The 19861-nt window shown below is 46.3% G+C and overlaps 1 protein-coding gene across 1 annotated transcript in view; it reads right to left on the bottom strand.

Annotated features, from left to right (window-relative positions):
• NAA16 (N-alpha-acetyltransferase 16, NatA auxiliary subunit) overlaps nucleotides 1-19861 on the bottom strand; it is a 93373-nt gene that overhangs the window by 10442 nt on the left and 63070 nt on the right. Inside the window, exon 15 of the mRNA XM_060233559.1 lies at nucleotides 9221-9414. Coding sequence (XP_060089542.1) covers nucleotides 9221-9414 — 194 coding nt within the window. The remainder of the gene's footprint in view (nucleotides 1-9220; nucleotides 9415-19861) is intronic.

Here is a 19861-nt window from a genome sequence, read left to right as displayed (position 1 = left end):
CAGCTCTAGTACCCCAAACGGATGGGATCACAGGCAGGGCGAAGTGTAAGAGAATCGGCACAGGGGCCCCTCCTCCCTCTAAGCTCTGCGTGTGAGCAGCCACTCATTAATACAGGGAGCCCTGCACAAGCCACTTGTTTAAATAAAGAAGCAAAAACCGACTGTATAAACAATGCCTCAACTGTCAAGTAAATCAGTAAGAAAAAAAACCCAAAGTTTAAATATTATACTCACCCGGGGCTTTTTTTTTTTTTTTGTAGCAGGAACGTCTTTGCATTAGGCTTCCCAATCCCCAGGTCCCAGAGGGGGATCCCCCAGTTTTACAGGCTTCCCCCCTCCCCCAGCCAGCTGGCCGGAGGGGGAAGCCCCGCCCCCACAGCCATCATGCACCTCCATGAACGATTCCCATAGGGAATGATGGGGAATTGAGCAGCGGGTATTGGGGGCTCTGGGGGGGCTGTTTTTTGAGATAGAGGCACCAAATTTTCAGTATAACATCTAGTGCCTCTCCCCAAAATACCCCCAAGTTTCAAAAAGATTGGACCAGGGGGTCCAATTCTATGAGCCCCCAAAGAAGGTGCCCCTATCCTTCATTATTTCCTATGGAAGGAAGGCATTTAAAAAGATGTGCAGTCCCTTTAAATGTGATGGCCTGAACTCCCTTGAAGTTCAATTATGCTTGTCACACCCTTGCTCTTGGCTCCGCCCTAATGTCTCCTGGCTCCACTCCCAAAGTCCCCAGATATTTCTTAAATTGGACTTGGCAACCCTACTTTGCATACAGGGCTCTTCTTACGGAGCCTACTATAAACTCTTGGAGGCCTGGCTACATCAGGGGTGTGTGGCCTACTATGCAAAGGAATTCCTGCTACATAAAAAGCCCTGTATTCACCATACTCCTACAAAACCAATATTTGCGTAAAGATGGCAGCAGGCGCGGAACCCTGAGCGAGTGCTCTGCTGGTTTTTCTTTTCGCAATCAGTGGGAGCTACCGATTGTGGCGAATTGACCTGGCATATTGTGGCAGAAGACCACCCTTCAGGTCCTGAGACACGCTTGGGGTTGCTATCAACTGAATGCACAGTCCGGGAGGGCCCTTATGTGCGCCAGCGTCTTTGCTGACTCGTCTGCCGATCTGTAAGCCGCTACACCGCTGCAGTTTTTCCTGCAGCGGCTGCAGCTCCCCCTCGCACCTTCCACGGCTTGTACTGAGCCAGCAAAAGAGGACTCTGCTGCAGTTTCACTTGCAGCAGCCACAGCATTCCTTCCACCCTTGGCGGTGACTCTCCTTCCATTCGCAGCGGTTGCCACTGGCCTGACAACAGCGGTTCCCTTCCCTATCGCCATTACCACCACTGCTGTCCCTGGCGTATTCACTACTCTGTTTGCAGCTCTTTCCTGGGATTGGTGGCAGAGGCAGAAACAGTGGCTCCGCTGCTGTGGGCGACTGCAGACCCCTGTGGTCTCTCTGGTAGACTGTGCAGTAGGTGGCCCATTCTTCAGCCTGCTGTCATAGCTTTTCCAGATCAGCTGTAACTTTTTAAAAGGCCCCTCTTGCAATCGTCGGAGGAATAGGCACTGCATGCAGACACTGCTACACTGCTTTCCATCTTTATGGCAGCTGCAAGAGGGACGGACGGTGGCTCGGTGGTAGAGCATCTACTTGGGAAGCAGAAGGTCCCAGGTTCAATCCCTGGCATCTCCAAAAAAAGGGTCCAGGCAAATAGGTGTGAAAAACCTCAGCTTGAGACCCTGGAGAGCCGCTGCCAGTCTGAGAAGACAATACTGACTTTGATGGACCAAGGGTCTGATTCAGTATAAGGCAGCTTCATATGTTCATATGTTCAATATATGTTCAAGAGGTCCCAGCATGGTCTGGTGGAGGGAAGGTGAATTCTGGCACACCCTACACTTCCAGCCTTGTACTGAATGCCCAATTTTGTTGGCTGACTCCAAGGACTCCTGTAGAAGTGGGGCTTGTCAGCTCTGAGGACTGGAATTCATGGGGGATCTTCGGGTACCTCTGGACTCCTGGGTCATCCGGCTGGGAATCTGTTAAGACCCTTGGACTAAGACCAAGAGAAAGGAGCCCGATCTGCTGCAGAAGACTGTCCTGCGGGTCCAGAGATTTTCAAAGCCCGCTTTAGTTTTGCTGACAAAGTTTTTACTATGGTATAAATGTTAGTTAGATCAAGGGGAGAATTAATATTATTCCCACCCCTACTGATGAGTTAGTTGAGACTTAACTTGCTGGGGAGGGAAGCAAATTGGGGTTGGGATGGGAAGGCAATTGTAGGGTTGTGGGGTTTTTTTTATTATTAAGCATAAGATTGATTTCCACTGAAATTGTGCTTGATGGATTAGATTCTATCTGAAGCCCTTGCGCCTCCATGCAGGTCCGGGAGGACCCTTTGGGTTCAGAAGACTTAGAAGAAGGGGCCATGCAGGGGTTGGGGATTCCATGAGACAGAGGAAATATAGTGGTAGGACAGGATCTGGTTTGAGAAGAAAACAGAGATACAGGAATGCTTGGCCTCCTTCTTGTCTTCATCCCATCCAAAGATGGCAGGGCACCAAGATCCCACCAGTTCCTTCTGACTGCTGTCCAACCCAAGATACAACTGCAACTGAGCTGACAGCAGAGGGAACAAAGGGCAGGTGATGTGAATGCTGCACAACACCGATAGGAACCAGCGCAGGTGCTGTAGATCCCAAGGGCGTGATGCACAGAGACCACGAAGAAGATCCAACTTGACCCACCCCCTGGTTCTCAGTCCTCCACCAGTCTTGGACTTTAGGGCAGGTCCCAATATCCCCTGAAGATCTGCTCGATGGAAGACTGGAATAGCTGGTTTCCCAAAGCCATCAATGCAATCACCCCACAGTGATTTCTCCGCCCTTGCTCCAAACTGGTTCAGTGGTATACCCCAGAGCTAGAGGATGAAACAGGAACTGAGATGGCTAAAGCAAAGGTGGCAGTGGTGGTGGTGTGCTCATGATGAAGCAACAAGAGCACCCTATAGATCGCAACAAAGGCTGCAAAGGACTACTATGTGGCTATCAATGCATTGGTGAGCTCCCGCCCAGCACAATTATTTAGAACAATTCAATCCTTGACATCATTGCCACAGGGCAAACAAAATATTGAATTGGATGTGGGCTGTGAGGCTTTTGTGAGCCACTTCACCAACAAAGTCTTGTTGCTCTGGCGACACCTCGCTACAGTTGAAACAACAGCAGAACTGGAAGCTCCTTGGCCGTCTTCTAGTCCTGTAATGGATGCATTTAGCCCCCAGGTGGAGGCACTCTTGCAGCTGGGAGGCCAACCCCTCGCCTCCTTGATCCATGCCCGTCTTGGCTGGTGAAAGCTTGCAGAGACAGAGTATGAACCCCTCCCCCGTGTGAAATTATACACCAATCAATATATTTATTACGGTCATAGATCAGAATAAAGCAAAGGGGCATCAATCAAGAGGGATAATATAAAACTAGATAAAAATTCTATTTTGCCCTAAAAATAACACAAAACAACTTGTTGCCATGGATCTCTGGCGCATTCTATAAGCAGCCGCGAAGAATTTTGCACAGTTAATAGTTGTTTGAGGGTTAGTCCCTTTCAGAAGACTCTCTGCGATCGCTTTATCTGAACGTCCGGGGGTAAGACTGAAGCGAAGGTGCAATGAACTTCACACGGATATCCACATACATATTACGGTATACTAGGATACGCTCAACTGATTCGATCTCATTAGATCCACAGATACATAGTCTTTGTTCCAAGGGAATCTTCTTGAATTTTCCATTGAGGACTGCAGAAGGAAGAGCCTGCCATCTTGCCAATGTATAGACTCTTCTATATTTGAGTATCACCAATAATGAGAGATATGCAGCCAGCGCAGTTAAGTACTTGTGGTTCTCTGGAATTAAAAAAGGAGGTACTTTTCTGTTATCTTCCTGCCTCTCGATATCAAGTACCCTTTGTTGAATCAGTGCTTTGGCATGGTAGCTGTCTAGTCGGAGGATACAGTCTTCTGCTAGTCCAACAGATTGGAGATTCTGAAGAACCCCTTTTGCCCAGGACAAGTCAAATCCGCCTTTTAAAAATAAAGTCATAAGACCCTGTGGATTTTGCCTTAGTGTCAGCCAGTGAAGAATGGAGGTAAGTGTCACCTTAGCTTCAACTTTAACCAAGCCTGATTCTAGATGTAAACTTGCCTTAGTCACACACTTGGCTACTTGGAAGACAGATCTTAAACATTTGGATTGCACTTTTTCCAAATAAGTATAGTTAGTAGGTGGAGGTTCTAACATAGAGTCATAGAGCAATTGTGGCAAAACTTTTGCCTTATAAAGGCGAACGGCTGCTGGAAGAAAATGGCCACCATTAGTATGATAAAATTGGAGAATACCTTGAGTAGATTTCTGTCCTACTGTGGGCAAATACTCATGATGCATTGTACTCTTTCCAGAGGCATGAAACATTACCCCTAAGTACTTGGTACATCGAATCCATTGAATGTTCCTGGGAAAGGTAGCTATTTGTGGCCCTCCAAGACCTAATTTTCCTGTTGTTGCCGAAAGAAATAATCTTGGTTTTTGTCAAAGTTGATCATGAGACTATTAGTAACACAGTACTGACCAAAAGTCCTAAGAGCCCTCTTCAGGCCCATTGGACAGCAACATTGTGTCATCAGCAAATAGAAGAGCCAGAATACATCTATCAGCCAGTTGAGGTGGATGAAGATCTGTGGAGCTTAGATGTTCAATCAAATCGTTGACGTAAGAGATTAAAAAGAGTTGGAGCCAAAACACAACCCAGTTTGACTCCTTTTGCTGTCTGAATTATGTTGGAAAGATGACCAGCTTGGTTACATCTAACTCTCAAGGAGGTATTAGTATAAAAGGTTTGAATTAAGAAGAGAAGTCTGGCATCGATATTCATAGCTTTCAACTTGTTCCATAGTAATTCTCTAGATATAGAATCAAATGCAGATGTTAAGTCCAAGAAGGAAGCATATAGTCAAACTGGCCCTTTTGATATATATTTCTCTAGTAGATGGTGTAGTATAATGCAGTGATTCATTGTAGACATGCCTTCTCTGAAGCCAGCTTGTTCCATGACAAGGATCTCTTCTTGTAAAACCCAGGTTGTCAATTTATCTAAGAGATGATTGGCATACAACTTAACAATTACACTAAAAAAGACCGATTATCCATCAACCCCTGCCCTTAGGGGTTTTCACAGGGGCTGAAGGAGGCAGTGGTGTGTCCACTCTTTAAAAAGCCATCGTTGGAACCAATGGTCCTGCCCAGTATTAAACCTTCTGTTCCTGGGCAAGGTAGTTGAGAGAGTGGTTGCCAAACAGCTGCAGTTTTTCTTGGAGAATCCCTCCATTTTAGATCCCTTCCAAACCAGGTTCCAACCCAGTCATGTGACTGAGAAGGCTTAGGTCGCCCTTACAGATGACCTTCAGAGACAGCTGGACCAATGCGGGTTGACCCTGTTGTTACTCTTGGTTCTTACAGCAGCATCTGGCAGTCAGCCCTAACCTTCTGACCCACTGCCTCGCTGACATGGGGATTCGGGGAACTGCCTTAAGTGATTTTCCTCCTTTTCCTAAGGTCGGGGACAGGGAGTGGTGCTAGGGGAGAGGGTCTCCCCACGATTCCCATTTTGTTCTCTGATGTTATTTAACATCTACATGTGCTCTCTTGCCCAACTAATCTTGGGGGCCATTAATATGCGGATGACACCCAACTGCATGTGTTAATGAACAGCTGTCTGGACTCTTGGCCCGGGTATTAGAAGCTGTGGCTAGTTGGTTGAAACAAGAGTTGATTGAAGTTGAATCCATCAAAGGTCCTGTACCTGAGTCGTGGGGATCTGGGTGGGGAAATCCCTCTTCTGGCCTTGGATGGGGGTACCATTAGTGCCTGTGCCCAAGGTCCAGAGCCTAGGTGTGATGGTGGAAGCCTCTTTATCTATGGAGGCCTCGGTCACAGTGGCTGCCAAATCTGCCTTCTTTCATCTTTGGCAGGTCCGGCAGCTAGTTCCCTCCCTCTCTTCTCACAACTTAGCTACAGTGATCCATGCAATGGTCACTTTGAGATTAGACTACGGCAGTTTGCTCTGCGCAAGCCTACCCTTGTGCCTGATAAGTTACAGTTGGTGCTGAATACAGCAGCGCACCTGCTGTCTACAGCACCTTTGCCAACACACATTCAGCCGGTCCTCTACAGACTGCACTGGCTGCCAATAGAGCTACAAATCAGATTCAAGGTTTTTGTTTTAACCTTTAAGCCCCTGAACAGCCAGGGACCGACATAACTGCAGGACCGCCTCTCCCCAAGGGCCTTGAGATTGGCCAATCAATGTTGTCTGGTAGTCCCTGGACCAAAAGATGTCTATTTGGCCTCGACCATGGTCAGGGCCTTTTCGGCTCTGGCTCCGGCCTGGTGGAATGAGCTCCCCATAGAAGTCAGGGCCCTGTGGGGCCTACTGCTGTTCTGAAGGGCCTGTAAGACAGAGTTCTTCTACCAGGTTTTTAACTGAGGCTGCCAGCATCTGATACGATCAGCCCCTCCTGTTGCAAACGGTCCAGATCTGTTTTTAAGTTGCTCATATGAGTTATATTCCTTTGAAACAAATGTGAGTATTGGAATGTTGCTGAAAGACCTAGAAAGATACTGCCATCTTGTTGTTTTAGTGTTTGCACATTATGTAACTGAGGGATTTTATGGTTTTAATGAGTTATTGTATTATGTATTTATGTCGCAACCTGCCCTGAGCCTGCCTTGGCAGGATAAGTGGGATAGAAATCCCAGTAATAAAATAATAAATAAAATAAATATTTTAATTGTTGCAAATGGTTTATACAAGTATTGGTTTTGTTGGATTGCGGTTAATATTTAAACTTAATTTTTAAACTATCTATTTGACAGTCGAGGCATTGTCTATACGGTGGGTCTCCCCCACTTTAATTCAATCTTTCTATCCATATTTCTCAATTTTGTTTTGCCGTTTCTATTCTGCTCAGCAGCTTTAGTCCGCTCAGGATGTGAACTGCTCTGCTTAGTAGGGAGGGCAATTAAAAGGAACGTTGCCAGGGATAAAGGCAGTTGCTCCTGAATTACTACCCTCGTTGCACTTTTTTGGCTGAGTGGATGCAGAATTCATAACTAAGTCTCTACAGCATTTTCCTCTTTGGGCAGGACCTCCTGCTGATTAGTAAACAAGGTACTACTGGTACATTTACTATAGAATTTTCTGTCTGTAAACAAGAAAACATCTGGGGTATAAAACAATCCCAAAAACCTATTGGTTTTGCCACTGTATACTTCTTTACCCCATTCCATGTAACTTACTGATTAAAAAATAAAAAAATGCACCTTAAGTATTTTCCAGAATTTTCTGCTTTGGGGATTGCATTTTTAAACGTAGCGGTTCCCAACCGTTTTGAATACGAGGATCCTTTTTTAAGATCAAAACATTTCGCAGACTGCTCTTCCCCTCTCTCCCCAAAACAGTAAATCTACTCTCAGCACCCATTAAACAGGAAAATAAATCACGACAAAAAGAGCAAAAGTACTTAAGATGCGTTTGGATTCAAGGACATCTCCCCCCAATAACTCTGTGGCACTGCCTAGAGTCCCCTGGCGGGTAACCATTGCTCTAGAGCAGAGCTGGCCAAACCTGCTCGATGTAAGAGCCACACAGAATAAATGCCAGATGTTTGAGAGCCACAAGACACGAATGTCAGATGGTTGAGAGTTGTAAGACGGGACAGACGGAAGAAAAGAAGATGGGAGGCAGAGAGAGGGGGAAAGAAAGCAACTTTAACTTTAAATGCGTTCTCCAAGCCGCTGGCTGGCTTGGCTCGGAGAACTGAAGATAGAAATGCATTCTCCAAGCCAGTCGATGGGGTGGGGGGGGCTTTGAGAGTCACACAATATGTGTGAAAGAGCTGCATGTGGCTCCAGAGCCACGGTTTGGCCACGCCTGCTCTAGAGAGATTCAGTGCCTCCTCCTATTCATAGAAAAATGACTCAGTCACATTTGACAGATATGATCTATTTGTATACAAATCTTCCTTGGGAAAAGCCAATTAAACCTGTCTTTAGTCTGCAGTCTCAGAACAAGGGATGCGTCTTGCACTGAGAATCTATCTGCGATTTGGCAAGAGAAGGAAGCAAGAAAAAGGGGTATTTTTTTCCACACTTTTCCAAATAGATTGCTGGCATTAGTCTCTCTGCTTATTGTCTAACTGCAGAAATAGCCAAGCTGGTGTCCAGGCAGAAAAAGTTAGCATCCTCATGACAACATCCCACCCCTCCACATCAGAAACGGCCGGGGTAGTTGTCTCAAGATAGGCCGTGGAGGCACACGGGAAAGTGCATTCTTCCCAACCACTGGAATGGCCCCAAGAAGTCTCTACGGCCTACTGGATGTGGGCAGGAAAAACGGGACAAGAATACATGTCTCTTCATGCTCATGCTCTAAGGCTCCGATCGTTCTCTGCAGCCCGCTGGAACAAGACAGCAGTGGCACAAGTGGAAAGGGACCACTGCTCAATATCCCAAGCTCACTGTATTTGGACGTGTCAGCAACCATGCATGGCTGAATACTGAGGATGAGCCAAAAAAGATTTTCAGTAGCAACACGGAAAATGGCAACGTTATATTTGAAAAAGGCTTCCAAAGCCCCATGGCAGCACCAATGGGAAGGGTCACGGTTGCCCGGAGGTGGGCACAACCAGTGTGCTTGCACTGAAGAAAACTCACTAGAGAGTTGTTCTGTTGGGGTAGAAAAATATCCCAGAGGAAAACATTTCAAAGGTCACTTATGGCAGATGTTTTCCTTTAAAATTTCTGACAGTTTATGTCGATGGAGCAGCAGCTCAAGTTCAAAGCACAGTTTTTTTGTTGTTTTAAACTGAAAATAAACACTATTCTAGCTATACGAAGGTGCAGAACTTGCCTGGATACGCAAAACAGAAAGCGCAAATCTACTCAAAAGAAATATTCTGCCCAATGTCTAACGGTGTCATCAGGTCCCAAGTGTTTGTGCACCCAGCAACTTCTACCAACAGGCTGGATGGCAGGAGGGAGGGGGGGGGGACGACATTTTTTTTTACCCAGAGTACAAAAAAAAACTAAGGAGGAGTCTGAATATCTTACAATAACCCAATATAAATGTGCAAACGTAGAGCCGAAGAGTACCCTTTCCAATTTCCCAGGAATGAGCTCTTCCTTGGGCCCGCTCGTTTCTTCTTCTTCCTCGTCTCGTTTCTTTTTCTGGCTCTTCTGCTGCCTCTCTCTTTCTGCGTGCTTTCTCTCCTCTTCAAGCTTTGCTTTCTTCTGCGCACGCCTTTGTTTGCTAAGCATCTTCTTCAGTTCCTTGGCAGAAAGGTTCTCTACAGATAACGGACTACATTTTAATAGGAAGAATATAAAAGTCCTGGGTGTATTAAAAACGCTGACTTTTTAGGTTTCGTATTCAACTGGCAATATAGGAGGAGCGCAGTTTTCACTAGATATCCTACAGAAGGAAAGCACCAACTATGTAATAAAGACTCTCCTATAAACTTAGTAATCTTGAGATAAAGAAGGCAGGTCTTCTTAGGCATTGTGATTGGTTAAAAATAAAAAGCAGAATGTAGCATAAATACTTTTCACAATGGAGAGAAGACACTGTTCATCGTTACCCAGGATTCCTATGAAGCCTGCTATATGGGGTGAGGACTCCAGACTGAATGTCACGACGTTTCACATTTCTGAAATAATGGCACTTTACTGCCTATACTGTGCTAAGAATCCTCGCTGTCTACAGTCCTCTGAATGGCGATCTGCCATTCTGTGAACTGTCCCTGAGAAATTCTACTGTGTCTGACTAGTCTGCTATCGTCATCAATAGTTTATAATCTAATACTCAACATGGCCTCATCTATGGATACTTAAGTCTGTAGACTGGGGCCATGGACACACAAGAAAGATCTTTCTGTAAACCTGAGAAAAGCCGCAGGTTTGCAGAAAAATCTGAAATCTAAACACACACACACACACACCAACATAATAAAAGCAGAACCTGCAGCCTCAGTGGCTGCTGCTAGGCAAGCACGACTGTATTGTAAGCCCTCGAGCCTTGGTTTCTGACAGTGAAGGTCAAGAAGAGGTGCCAGGCACTTCTCCAGAGCAGTTTTGGCCTTTGCAGGAAGACTCACTGGGGGCAGGTCTGAAGCAGAAATTACTCAGCTGTGCTTGGGGAAGGAGCTGGGACATAACTGCTGTTAATTTTGTTTTTCCTAAACTGAGCATTAACTGAGGTTTCTGTGTGAGAGAACTGTGTGAGTGCTTGCTGCCTGCTGGTGAGGAGCTTCTGACTGCTTCTGTGTGTGTTTTCCCTGGTTTGTTGCTGAGACCAGGACCTCTTTGCCTAGGTGTGGTTGCCAGCCTCACCCTCTACTGTTGCTCTGGCTATTGAGTTAGAGGTGGGGGATGGGAGCCTTTAAATTTCAACACTCCCCCTTGCCAGAGGTGTAAGCCTTTGGCAACACCTAAAGGGCTCTTACCCTGTGGCTCTTAGCCTGGGGGTCCTGTACGAGGGGAGTAGTTTCACAAGTAGTCTTCAGGGGCAGTTTGGCAGTGGCTTTATCAGGGAAGTACAAAATAAACAGAACTAATCTGGATTGGGTTAGAATTTTGAAACGAATTGCAGCAGCATGGCTGGTGAAGGAGCAGAGGCAGTAACATGCAAAGTTTGTGGCATATTCATATTTCTACCTGAGAGTAACAGCAATTACACTTGCAGCAAGTGTAAGTTGGTAGCCCTACTGGAGGAGAAGATACAGGGACTTGAGGCATATTTGTCCATGCTCCAGTTTATAATGCAAGGTGAAGACTTCATGGACAGAACCCATGAAGTGCTCTTGAAAAGGTAAGAGGAGCAGGAGGAAAAGCTACCTCAGCGAATGGAGGAGCACCCAACACAGGAGGAGGGCACATGGAAAAAGGTAACCTGCAGAAAAGGGACAATCGGGAGGCATTCTGAGTCTTTGCTGCTAAGCAATCTGCTCCAGGATCTCCCCCCAGATACTGATTCTGGACCACCGGAACATGGGTGACTTCCCCAGCTCCCATGAAGCTTGAAGGAAATTTTTCAGGCCCCCATGAATGAGAGGACTTGAGCTTCTCCTCCCCAATATAGGAGAAAATGTGTGCTGCTAATTGGGGAGTCCTTGCTCAGATGGGTGGAGCCCAAAGTGCGCCATTATCTCAAGAGGTATTCTGTCTACCGGGTATGTGCATCCAGGACATGACAGAAAGTGTAGGAACACTTGTCAAGCCCACAGATTATTATCCTTTCTTGCTGATCCATGTGGATACAAATGATACTGCCTGGCAGAGCCCAGAACATATTAAATGGAACTATGGGGCTCTGGGCAAGAAGGTGAAGGACCTGGGAGTGCAGATTGTGTTTCCATCAGTTCTTCCTGTAAAGGCCTTAGGAAGGGAAAGAAGAACACTGCAAATAAGCAGAAGGTTGGTTTCACTTACTGCAAACCTTCCTTCTCATGGCCCGGAAGTGGTACCGTCCATATGTGTGGGACAGGCGCCTCCTCTTCCAGAACAGGGTCAGCTCTTCTAATAGATTCGGTGGTGGGGGGGAGAGAGTGGCCTGTCCCTTGGGCAACCTCCAATCATCATCAAGCCATGTAGGGACCTTGAAGGGACCATGTAGGGACCCACCCTTGTAGGGACCTTCAAGGAATGCCCAGGACAAAAAAAAAAAAACACTCCAAAGAGTTTCAAAAACAGGTCTTTAATAACACAGTCTGACAAACATGCAAAACAGTGCAAAGACAAACTGGCACCTGCCCATTTGTTTCAACTGTTGCAGTCGCCAATCCAAAAAACGCTACACAGTGCCTTAAGAACTAGGTTCAACTTCCATGTAGGAAACAAGTGGACTGGAGGCTGCGTTAACAGAGAGGTGCCTCTAAGGAATTGTTTGATATGGGAGTGCAGAGTTAGAGACTTGCCCTGGGAATCAGTTGCAGTGGAGGAAAAGCATACAGGAGTCCTTATGGCCAATCATGAGCATGTCTTCTCCTTCTGCTTGCTCCACTATGTGTCTGGCCGTGGTGCCCCTGCCACTTGCGCGGTGACCTCTTGCAGTTGGGGAATTAGCCCCTGCATCTCCTGTACTAGGAAAGCGTTCATTGCCAGCATTTCGTCCTGCAGTTTATGACTTCGTGGCCAGTGCTTCTTGCACCCACTCAGCTAAATTGTCCCCAAATCCACTCCTTCGGGAGTAATCCAGACTGTCATCCTCGCCTTGAAATCCCCACGGATGGGAGGATCTCTGCAGGCCTGAGGTGCGGAGGCGGGAGGGGGCATCGCTGTGGAGAGCTCCGATAATACTCTCCTGGAAATCTATAGTCCCCCCACTCCTTCCTCTTGACGGTGACCGTGGACAGAGTCGCTTTGGGCCCCTCTGGCTTTGGCTCGTCATCGCCGATCATGGTGGTTGAACATATGAACATATGAAGCTGCCTTATACTGAATCAGACCCTCGGTCCATCAAAGTCAGTATTGTCTACTCAGACTGGCAGGGTCTCAAGCTAAGGTTTTTCACACCTATTTGCCTGGACCCTTTTAGTTGAGATGCTGGGGATTGAACCTGGGACCTTCTGCTTACCGAGCAGATGCGCTGCCACTGAGCCACCGCCCCTCCCCCTGGTTGTGATTGTTCCTGTGGCTTGATCCTGTTCATCAGCCATGGTCAGGTAGCCCGGGTTGATATAGGAGTTTCAGCAATATGTCAGACCCCAGAGTCAAGGAACACGCAGTTGGGTTAATCAGACGTTTAATCCAAGCATCTTAAGGCAATACAAGAAGTTGCTGAAACTGAGGTGCCTGCCTGGGGCACCACCTATATAACCTTCGGGGGCCGTTACTAATTCAAGCAAAGCGCGGCAAGATTTGGCAGGTACATTTGGTGGGTATTCTATGTCTCCCTTCCCCCCTCTACTACAGTCCAGGTGCAAAGCTATTAATTCCTTCAGTCTCCTCCAGCCCGACCTTGGTTGCCATGTTAACAAGCTCAAAAGACAGTGTTGGGGATGCACCTTCTGCAAAAGCGAAAGAAGCAAGAGCAAAGCAGCAGTTACATAGTTCAGATAAGGAAGTAGACTGTCTCATCTACCAGTTACAGATACTTCCCATCGTTCCCAAAACAATAGTCAGTTGTTACATGACAAGAGGGGTAGACTCTTGACATTCGGGAGCTGGTGGTTCAGAGATGTGGCAAACAGATCCATCACCATCAACCCATACTTGTCATGAAGCTGGAGAAAAACTGACTTTTTAAACATCCACTCCAACTGATCCAGCCTCAGTCTGCTGAGCCAATCTGCCAGAATGTTGTATTTTCCAGCAACGTGAACTGCTTTCAATGATTTCAGATGCACTTCTGTCCATGTGAGAGGAGCACCACCTCATTGTCCAACATCTGGAATCAAGACCCCCTGGTGATTCACATATGCCTTCACCGTTGTATTGCCCGTTTTGACCCACACATGACAGCCACTTAGGAACTTCTAACATCTCAGCAATCCCAGAACTATTACTCTAAGCTCTTGCAGGCCTCTTCCCTGGACCAAGAACCCTGAGTCATGTTCCTCTGGGAATGAGCCCCCCCCCCCCATCCTGACAAACTGGCATCCATCGTCATGACCGCTCTCTGCGGTTCTCTGATCAGATAACCCTGCTGGAACCTGGTCGCAACCACCGACCATTGTAGCTGTTGTCTGAAGGCCTCAGGTACCTTAATTAGCTTGTGAGATTTCCCGATGATGAGATTCTGGTAGGGCAATAGGAGGGGTTGAGTATGGAATCTGGACCACATCTTGGCATGACACCAGCATGCCCAGGAGCTTGACCAACTTCATCACCTGTATTCTGTTCTGGTTGGACACTTCTGAAATCAAGGAACACATTTTTTTGCTGTCCCTCCTGCATCAGGAACACTTTGCTTGGCACTGTATTGACCTGGACCACCAGTTGTGAGGGTTATAAATTGCTTTTCAGCATATTCACCACAAACCCATGGTTCTGAAGACTGTCTACCTGAGATGCGTCCCTTGAAGGCTGAGTTGGCGCGAAGGTACCTTGACCAGTATGTTGTCTAGATGTGGAAACAGCAACACTCCCTGTATCCTGGGATGAACCACCAACACAACCAGGATCATCGTGAGCACCCTTGGGGAAGACTTCAGACCTAGTAGGAGTACACAATATTGGCAGTGTTTCCTGTTGTATGCAAATCGAAGAGAACCCCTGTGTGAATCTCTTTTGGGCATATGCAAATAGGCCTCCAATAGATCTGTTAGGAAGTTCTGATCCTGAATGGCTGAAAGGACAGACTTCAGCATTTCCATTCTGAATCTTTTGGTGTCCCTGACAAGGATTTGTTTCAAAACCTTGTGGGTTAGAAATAGTCTGCTGATTTTCCTAGTTTTGTCATTGCTGATGAAGAGCCGGTTATCCAAAGCATACTCATATATCCATAACTGTATTGTTGTCTGTAGTTATGTATGTATATATATTCATGACTGTACTAACGCATGTATTAGAATAACAGTATTCACTAACCTTCATGTATGTTCCATATATTATTTTAAGGTTTTATGTAGAATAGTATTGGTAACAAGGGTAAGCAACTGTGGGAAGCCAGGGCCTAATCTCGTTCTCCCTAGTAATGAAAGATAGGTACCAACGAAAGATGTCTGTGAGCTGGAATGCGACCTTGGAAAAAGCAACACTGCAGCCTGAGAAATAATTCAAAGACTTTTGAGTAGGAGAATTAGGCAGGAGGGGTGATGGGCTGTTAGCCTGTAACCTATATCTGGATTGTAAGTTTTGTTTTATGTCAGTCTGGCAAGGCAAGTAGAAGAAGAAGATATTGGATTTATATCCCGCCCTCCACTCCGAAGAGTCTCAGAGCGGCTCACAATCTCCTTTACCTTCCTCCCCCACAACAGACACCCTGTGAGGTGGGTGAGGCTGAGAGGGCTCTCACAGCAGCTGCCCTTTCAAGGACAACCTCTGCCAGAGCTATGGCTGACCCAAAGCCATTCCAGCAGGTGCAAGTGGAGGAGTGGGGAATCAAACCCAGTTCTCCCAGATAGGAGTCCATGCACTTAATCACTACACCAAACTAGCCTTTCATATACATACTACAAGTGTTTGCTACATGTTTCTTCATTAAAGCTCCCTTTGCATTTACTCAAGAAGTCTTGTGATAAGATTCTGGGCAAAATCTTACACTTGGTTTGGATGAACCTGTTTAGCCATTTCAGGTCCAAAATCGCCCTGACATCCCCGTTCTTCTTGGGCACTAGGAACGTGATCAAGTAGACCCCCTCAGCGCAATCTGTGGGATTGGTACCGGCTCTATGGTTCCAAAGTCCAGTAAGTGTTGAAGTGCGCTAGGCACATCTGTTCGTGACCTTCTGACTTTTTCTTTCTGGCCATGTGTCTGAATTGGTCGGGGGGTGGGGGGAAGAGAGTAGAATTCGATGGAGTAACTGTGGAACACTGTATTTACGATCCACTTGTCTCCCACCGTGTGCCACCAGGGTCATGCGAAACGTTGACGATGTTCCCTTCTCCTCCAAGTCTCTGCCTTGATGGCACAGGCATTGTGACATGCCATTTTGGTACTTCCCTTGTTTCCCTGGTCAGACCTGCCTGAGTAGGATGGCTTGGCATCACACTGTCCTGGCTGCCACTTTCCTTTGAAGGACTGGAAGGTACCGGATCTGGAAGATACCTTGGAGTCACGAAAGGACTGGAAGTTTCCTCTGCTTGGCTTCTTTTTTCTTTGAGGGCAGAACCTTATTCTTGTCCTTGTCCTCAGTAAAGTATCTCTTCAGACCATCACCGAACGGGTTCATGCCTTTAAAGGGACCGCTGCCACTCTTGCTTGAGCTGCTGCATCAATGTCCCAAATTTCAGAGCCAGACGTTCCTTCAGGCTGCCATGCTGCAAGTCATAGTTATGGCCTACTGTTGCAAAGCATCCGGAGAAGCATCAGCCATGAACGCAGTTGGCAAGAGCAATTTTCTTGAGTCCGTCCTTGAAGGGGAGGCAGTATAATCAGGCATTCCCGGTTCACTCGTATTCCCTCCCTTAGAGGTGGTGTGTCCCTCGTCGGCCATTTCCAGCTACCCACTGGCTGAAAATGAAAGCGAAAGAGAGAGGGAAACTCCATGGGTGACAAGGGGTAGAAAATGGCCGCAGCCAATTCCCCCCCACACACTTAGAGAGGTCTGAAGCTGATGCCACCCACTGACACTGAATAAGAACCTGGGGCAAAGCCCCCAGTTCTCTACATGCTAAAGGGATGGTGAAAGGTTAATCCATGAACCACCACCCCCCTTCCCAGGTAGAGGATTGCTCCGACCATGGCTTACCACTTCAGTGCAGAGACAAGACAATGTGGACACTTCCTCCAGTCAGTGTCTGACGGTCCGTTTCAGTCATCTAAGCAGCGCCGGTGCAGACCCCAATGGACTCAACTGATCCCTGCTCGACAAGCCAGCAAGGACTGGCTCTCAGTTTGAGAGTAGAGGGAGTAGAAGAGACGGTTTCTTCTTCTGAAGAACTAAGCTGCACATCATCCAGAGTGCACCCCAAGGCCTTTTTTGGTCTTGGAAAGACAGTGATGAGCAAGGACAGGAGTACCTTCTCGTGAGTACGGTCCGTGCGGGAATCTGTCCAAGGAGCTGCAGTTGTTGGCAGATGCCCGGCCCCTGCTGGCTCCCCTCCCTGCCGCTGCCACCTGAAGCCCAACTCCAAATGGTAGAGAGTCTTCTTTGCTCACTTACTGCCAATTGCAGCTCCAAAACCTGGATCCTTGCCCTCTCCAGAGTACAGAATATGCCCTGTTCTCCTCACAGGGCTGGTGAGACTGGAGGTTGCCCAGGGGACAGGTCACTCCCCCCACCCCCCAAAACCAATTGGGAGGCGGTTTGCACCTCACAAAGGTAGGAAAATATGTATTTGGTAATAGCCTTGCAAACCTAATAAGAAGGGCTTTAAATTAAATCATATGGGGGAGCGAGACAAAAATTCAAAGCCTTGCATGATGCCAAAAACTGGAGGTAAGGCTAAAGTTTTGCAGGGAGTGGAACATACGCTCGACAACATTTTGTCTCTGCACCTCAGCTAGGTGCAGAGACAAAAACCTCAAGGAACGTAAAACATGGATTCCAAAAGTCTCTACACGTTATGGGAAACAAGCAGGAGGAACTGGAACTCCTAATACAGAAAGGGGACTATGACCTAATAGGCATTATTGCAACTTCGTGGGGTGACACAATTGAAATATTAGGACTGAGGGGTGCAACTTATTTAAAAGGGACAGACAAATAAGAAAGAGTGAAGGAGTTGCATTGTATGTGAAGGAGGTAGATACTTGTGAGGAAATACGTGAATCTGAGCACGGTAGTTCAGTTGAGAGTCTCTGGATAAAAATAAAAGGAGTAAGAAATAATAGTGATATTATGATGGGGGTCTGGATGAGATACTCCTACAACAGATTGCAAAGTTTTCAAAAGAAGGGACATGGTGGTTATTGGATATTTCAAGCACCCGGACATCTGTTGGAAATCCAACTCTGCTTAAAAATGAAAGGTCAAATAAATTCCTGACTTGACTTACTGACAACTTCCTTTTCCAGAAAGTGGAGAAGGAAACAAGGAGATTTGCTATCTTGGACTTGATTCTTACCAACATGGAAGAACTGGTTGATGAGGTGGAAGTAGTGGGCACCCTGGGAAGTAGTGACCATGTGATTTTGGAATTTACAACCTTGGGGAAGGGAAAAGCTGTATGTAGTCAGACTTATAGGTTGGACTTCAGAAAGGCAAACTTCGACAAACTATGCTGGGTAAAACTCCATGGTCAGAAATACTTAGAAAGAAGGGGGTTCAACAGGGGTGGGAGTTTCTTAAAAGTGAAATATTGAAAGCACAATCACACAAAAGGAAAAATGGGAGGATCCTAAAGAAGCTGAGGTGGCTCCATAAACAGCTTTCTAAAGACTTGAGAAATAAAAAAAGATTCATTTAAGAAATGGAAGGATGGCCTTATAACCAAGGATGAATATAAACAAATACAGTGCCTGACGAGAAAGAGTTAGGAAAGCTAAAGCTGAGTATGAGCTTAGGCTAGCGAGAGATGCTAAAAACAACAACAAAAAGGGGTTCTTTTCTTACGTTCAAAGTAAGAAAATGAGCAAACACATGGTAGGCATGGAAAGTGAATTCGTAACAGGTGAGGAAGAATGGTCAGAATTGCTGAATTCCTACTTTTCCTCAGTCTTCTCTTGTGAGGGTGCTCAACATGGCAAAAACAGAATACATGATGAGGGAAGGGAGTTGCCCCCTAGAATCAGCATGGGGGTAGTACATAAGCACCTAGTTTCTTTAAATGAAACTAAGTCCTCAGAGCCAGATGGACTGCATCCAAAGGTTCTAAAAGAACTTGTGGACACAATTCCTGAGCCTCTGCCCATTATTTTTGAGACGTGCTGGAAGACTGGAGGCAGGGAAATGTCCCCATCTCCAAGAAGGGGGAAAAGGAGAATCCAGGTAACTACCAACCCATCAGCTTGATGTCTATTCCTGGAAAAGTTTTAGAACAAAGCATCACACAGTTAGTCCTTGAACATTTAAGAAAGGAAGGCTGAGATCACTAAGATCCAACATGAGTTTCTCAAGAACAAGTCATGTCAGACTAACCTTATCTCTTCCCCCCACCCCAAAAGTTACTGCCTTGCTGGATCAGGAAAATGTTATAGACATTTTATCATGATTTCAATAAGGCTTCTGATAAGGTTCCACATACCACCTTTGTTGACAGGTTGGTAAAATGTGGTTTGGATCCTGTTATTGTGAGGTAGATGGGTAACTGGTTGAGAGATCGCACCCAAAGAGGTGAATGGTTCCTCATCCTCTTGGAGAGGAGTGACAAGTGGAGTGCCTCAAGAATCTGTCCCAAAGCCTGTTTTGTTCAACATCATAAATGATTTGGATGAAGGAATAGAGGGAATGCTGATTAGATTTTTAGATGATACTAAATCGAGAGGGGTCGCAGATACAGTAGAAGACAGAGACAGGACACAGGATGATCTTGACAGGCTGAAAAACTAGGCTAAAATAAATAATATTAATTTTAATGGAGATAAATGTATAGTTCTACATTTAGGTAGGGAAAATCCAATGCATAATTATAGGATAGGGGAGACTTGTCTTGGCAGTAGTATGTGCAAAAAGGGATCTAGGGGGTCTTAATGGATCATACGCTGAAAATGAGTCAACACTGTGATGCAGTGGCTAAAATGGCAAATTCAATTTTGGGCTGCATCAACAGAAGTATAGTGTCCAGATCATGTGAAGTGATGGTATTGCTTTACTCAGCTCTGCTTATACCTCACCTACAGTAACGTGTTCAGTTTTGGGCACCACATTTTAAGAAGGATATAGACAAGCTGGAACGGGTCCAGAGGAGGGCAATGAAGATGGTGAGGGGTCTGGAGACCAAGTCCTACAAGGAAAGGTTGAAGGAGCTGGGTATGTTTAGCTTGGATAGGAGATGACTGAGAAGCAGTATGATCTCCGTCTTCAAGTACTTGAATGGCTGTCGTATACAGGATGGTGCAGAGTTGTTTTCTGTTGTCCCAGAAGCTGGGACACAAACCAACAGGTTGAAATTAAATCAAAAGAGTTTGTGGCTAAACATTAGGAAGAACTTCCTGAGAGAGCAATTCCTCAGTGGAACAGGCTTCCTCGGGAG

Source organism: Heteronotia binoei, chromosome 3, assembly GCF_032191835.1.
Source record: "Heteronotia binoei isolate CCM8104 ecotype False Entrance Well chromosome 3, APGP_CSIRO_Hbin_v1, whole genome shotgun sequence".
NCBI classification, from domain to species: Eukaryota; Metazoa; Chordata; class Lepidosauria; order Squamata; family Gekkonidae; genus Heteronotia; species Heteronotia binoei.
Note: the sequence above shows the minus strand (reverse complement) of the source record. Positions and strands in the feature narration are given on the sequence as shown.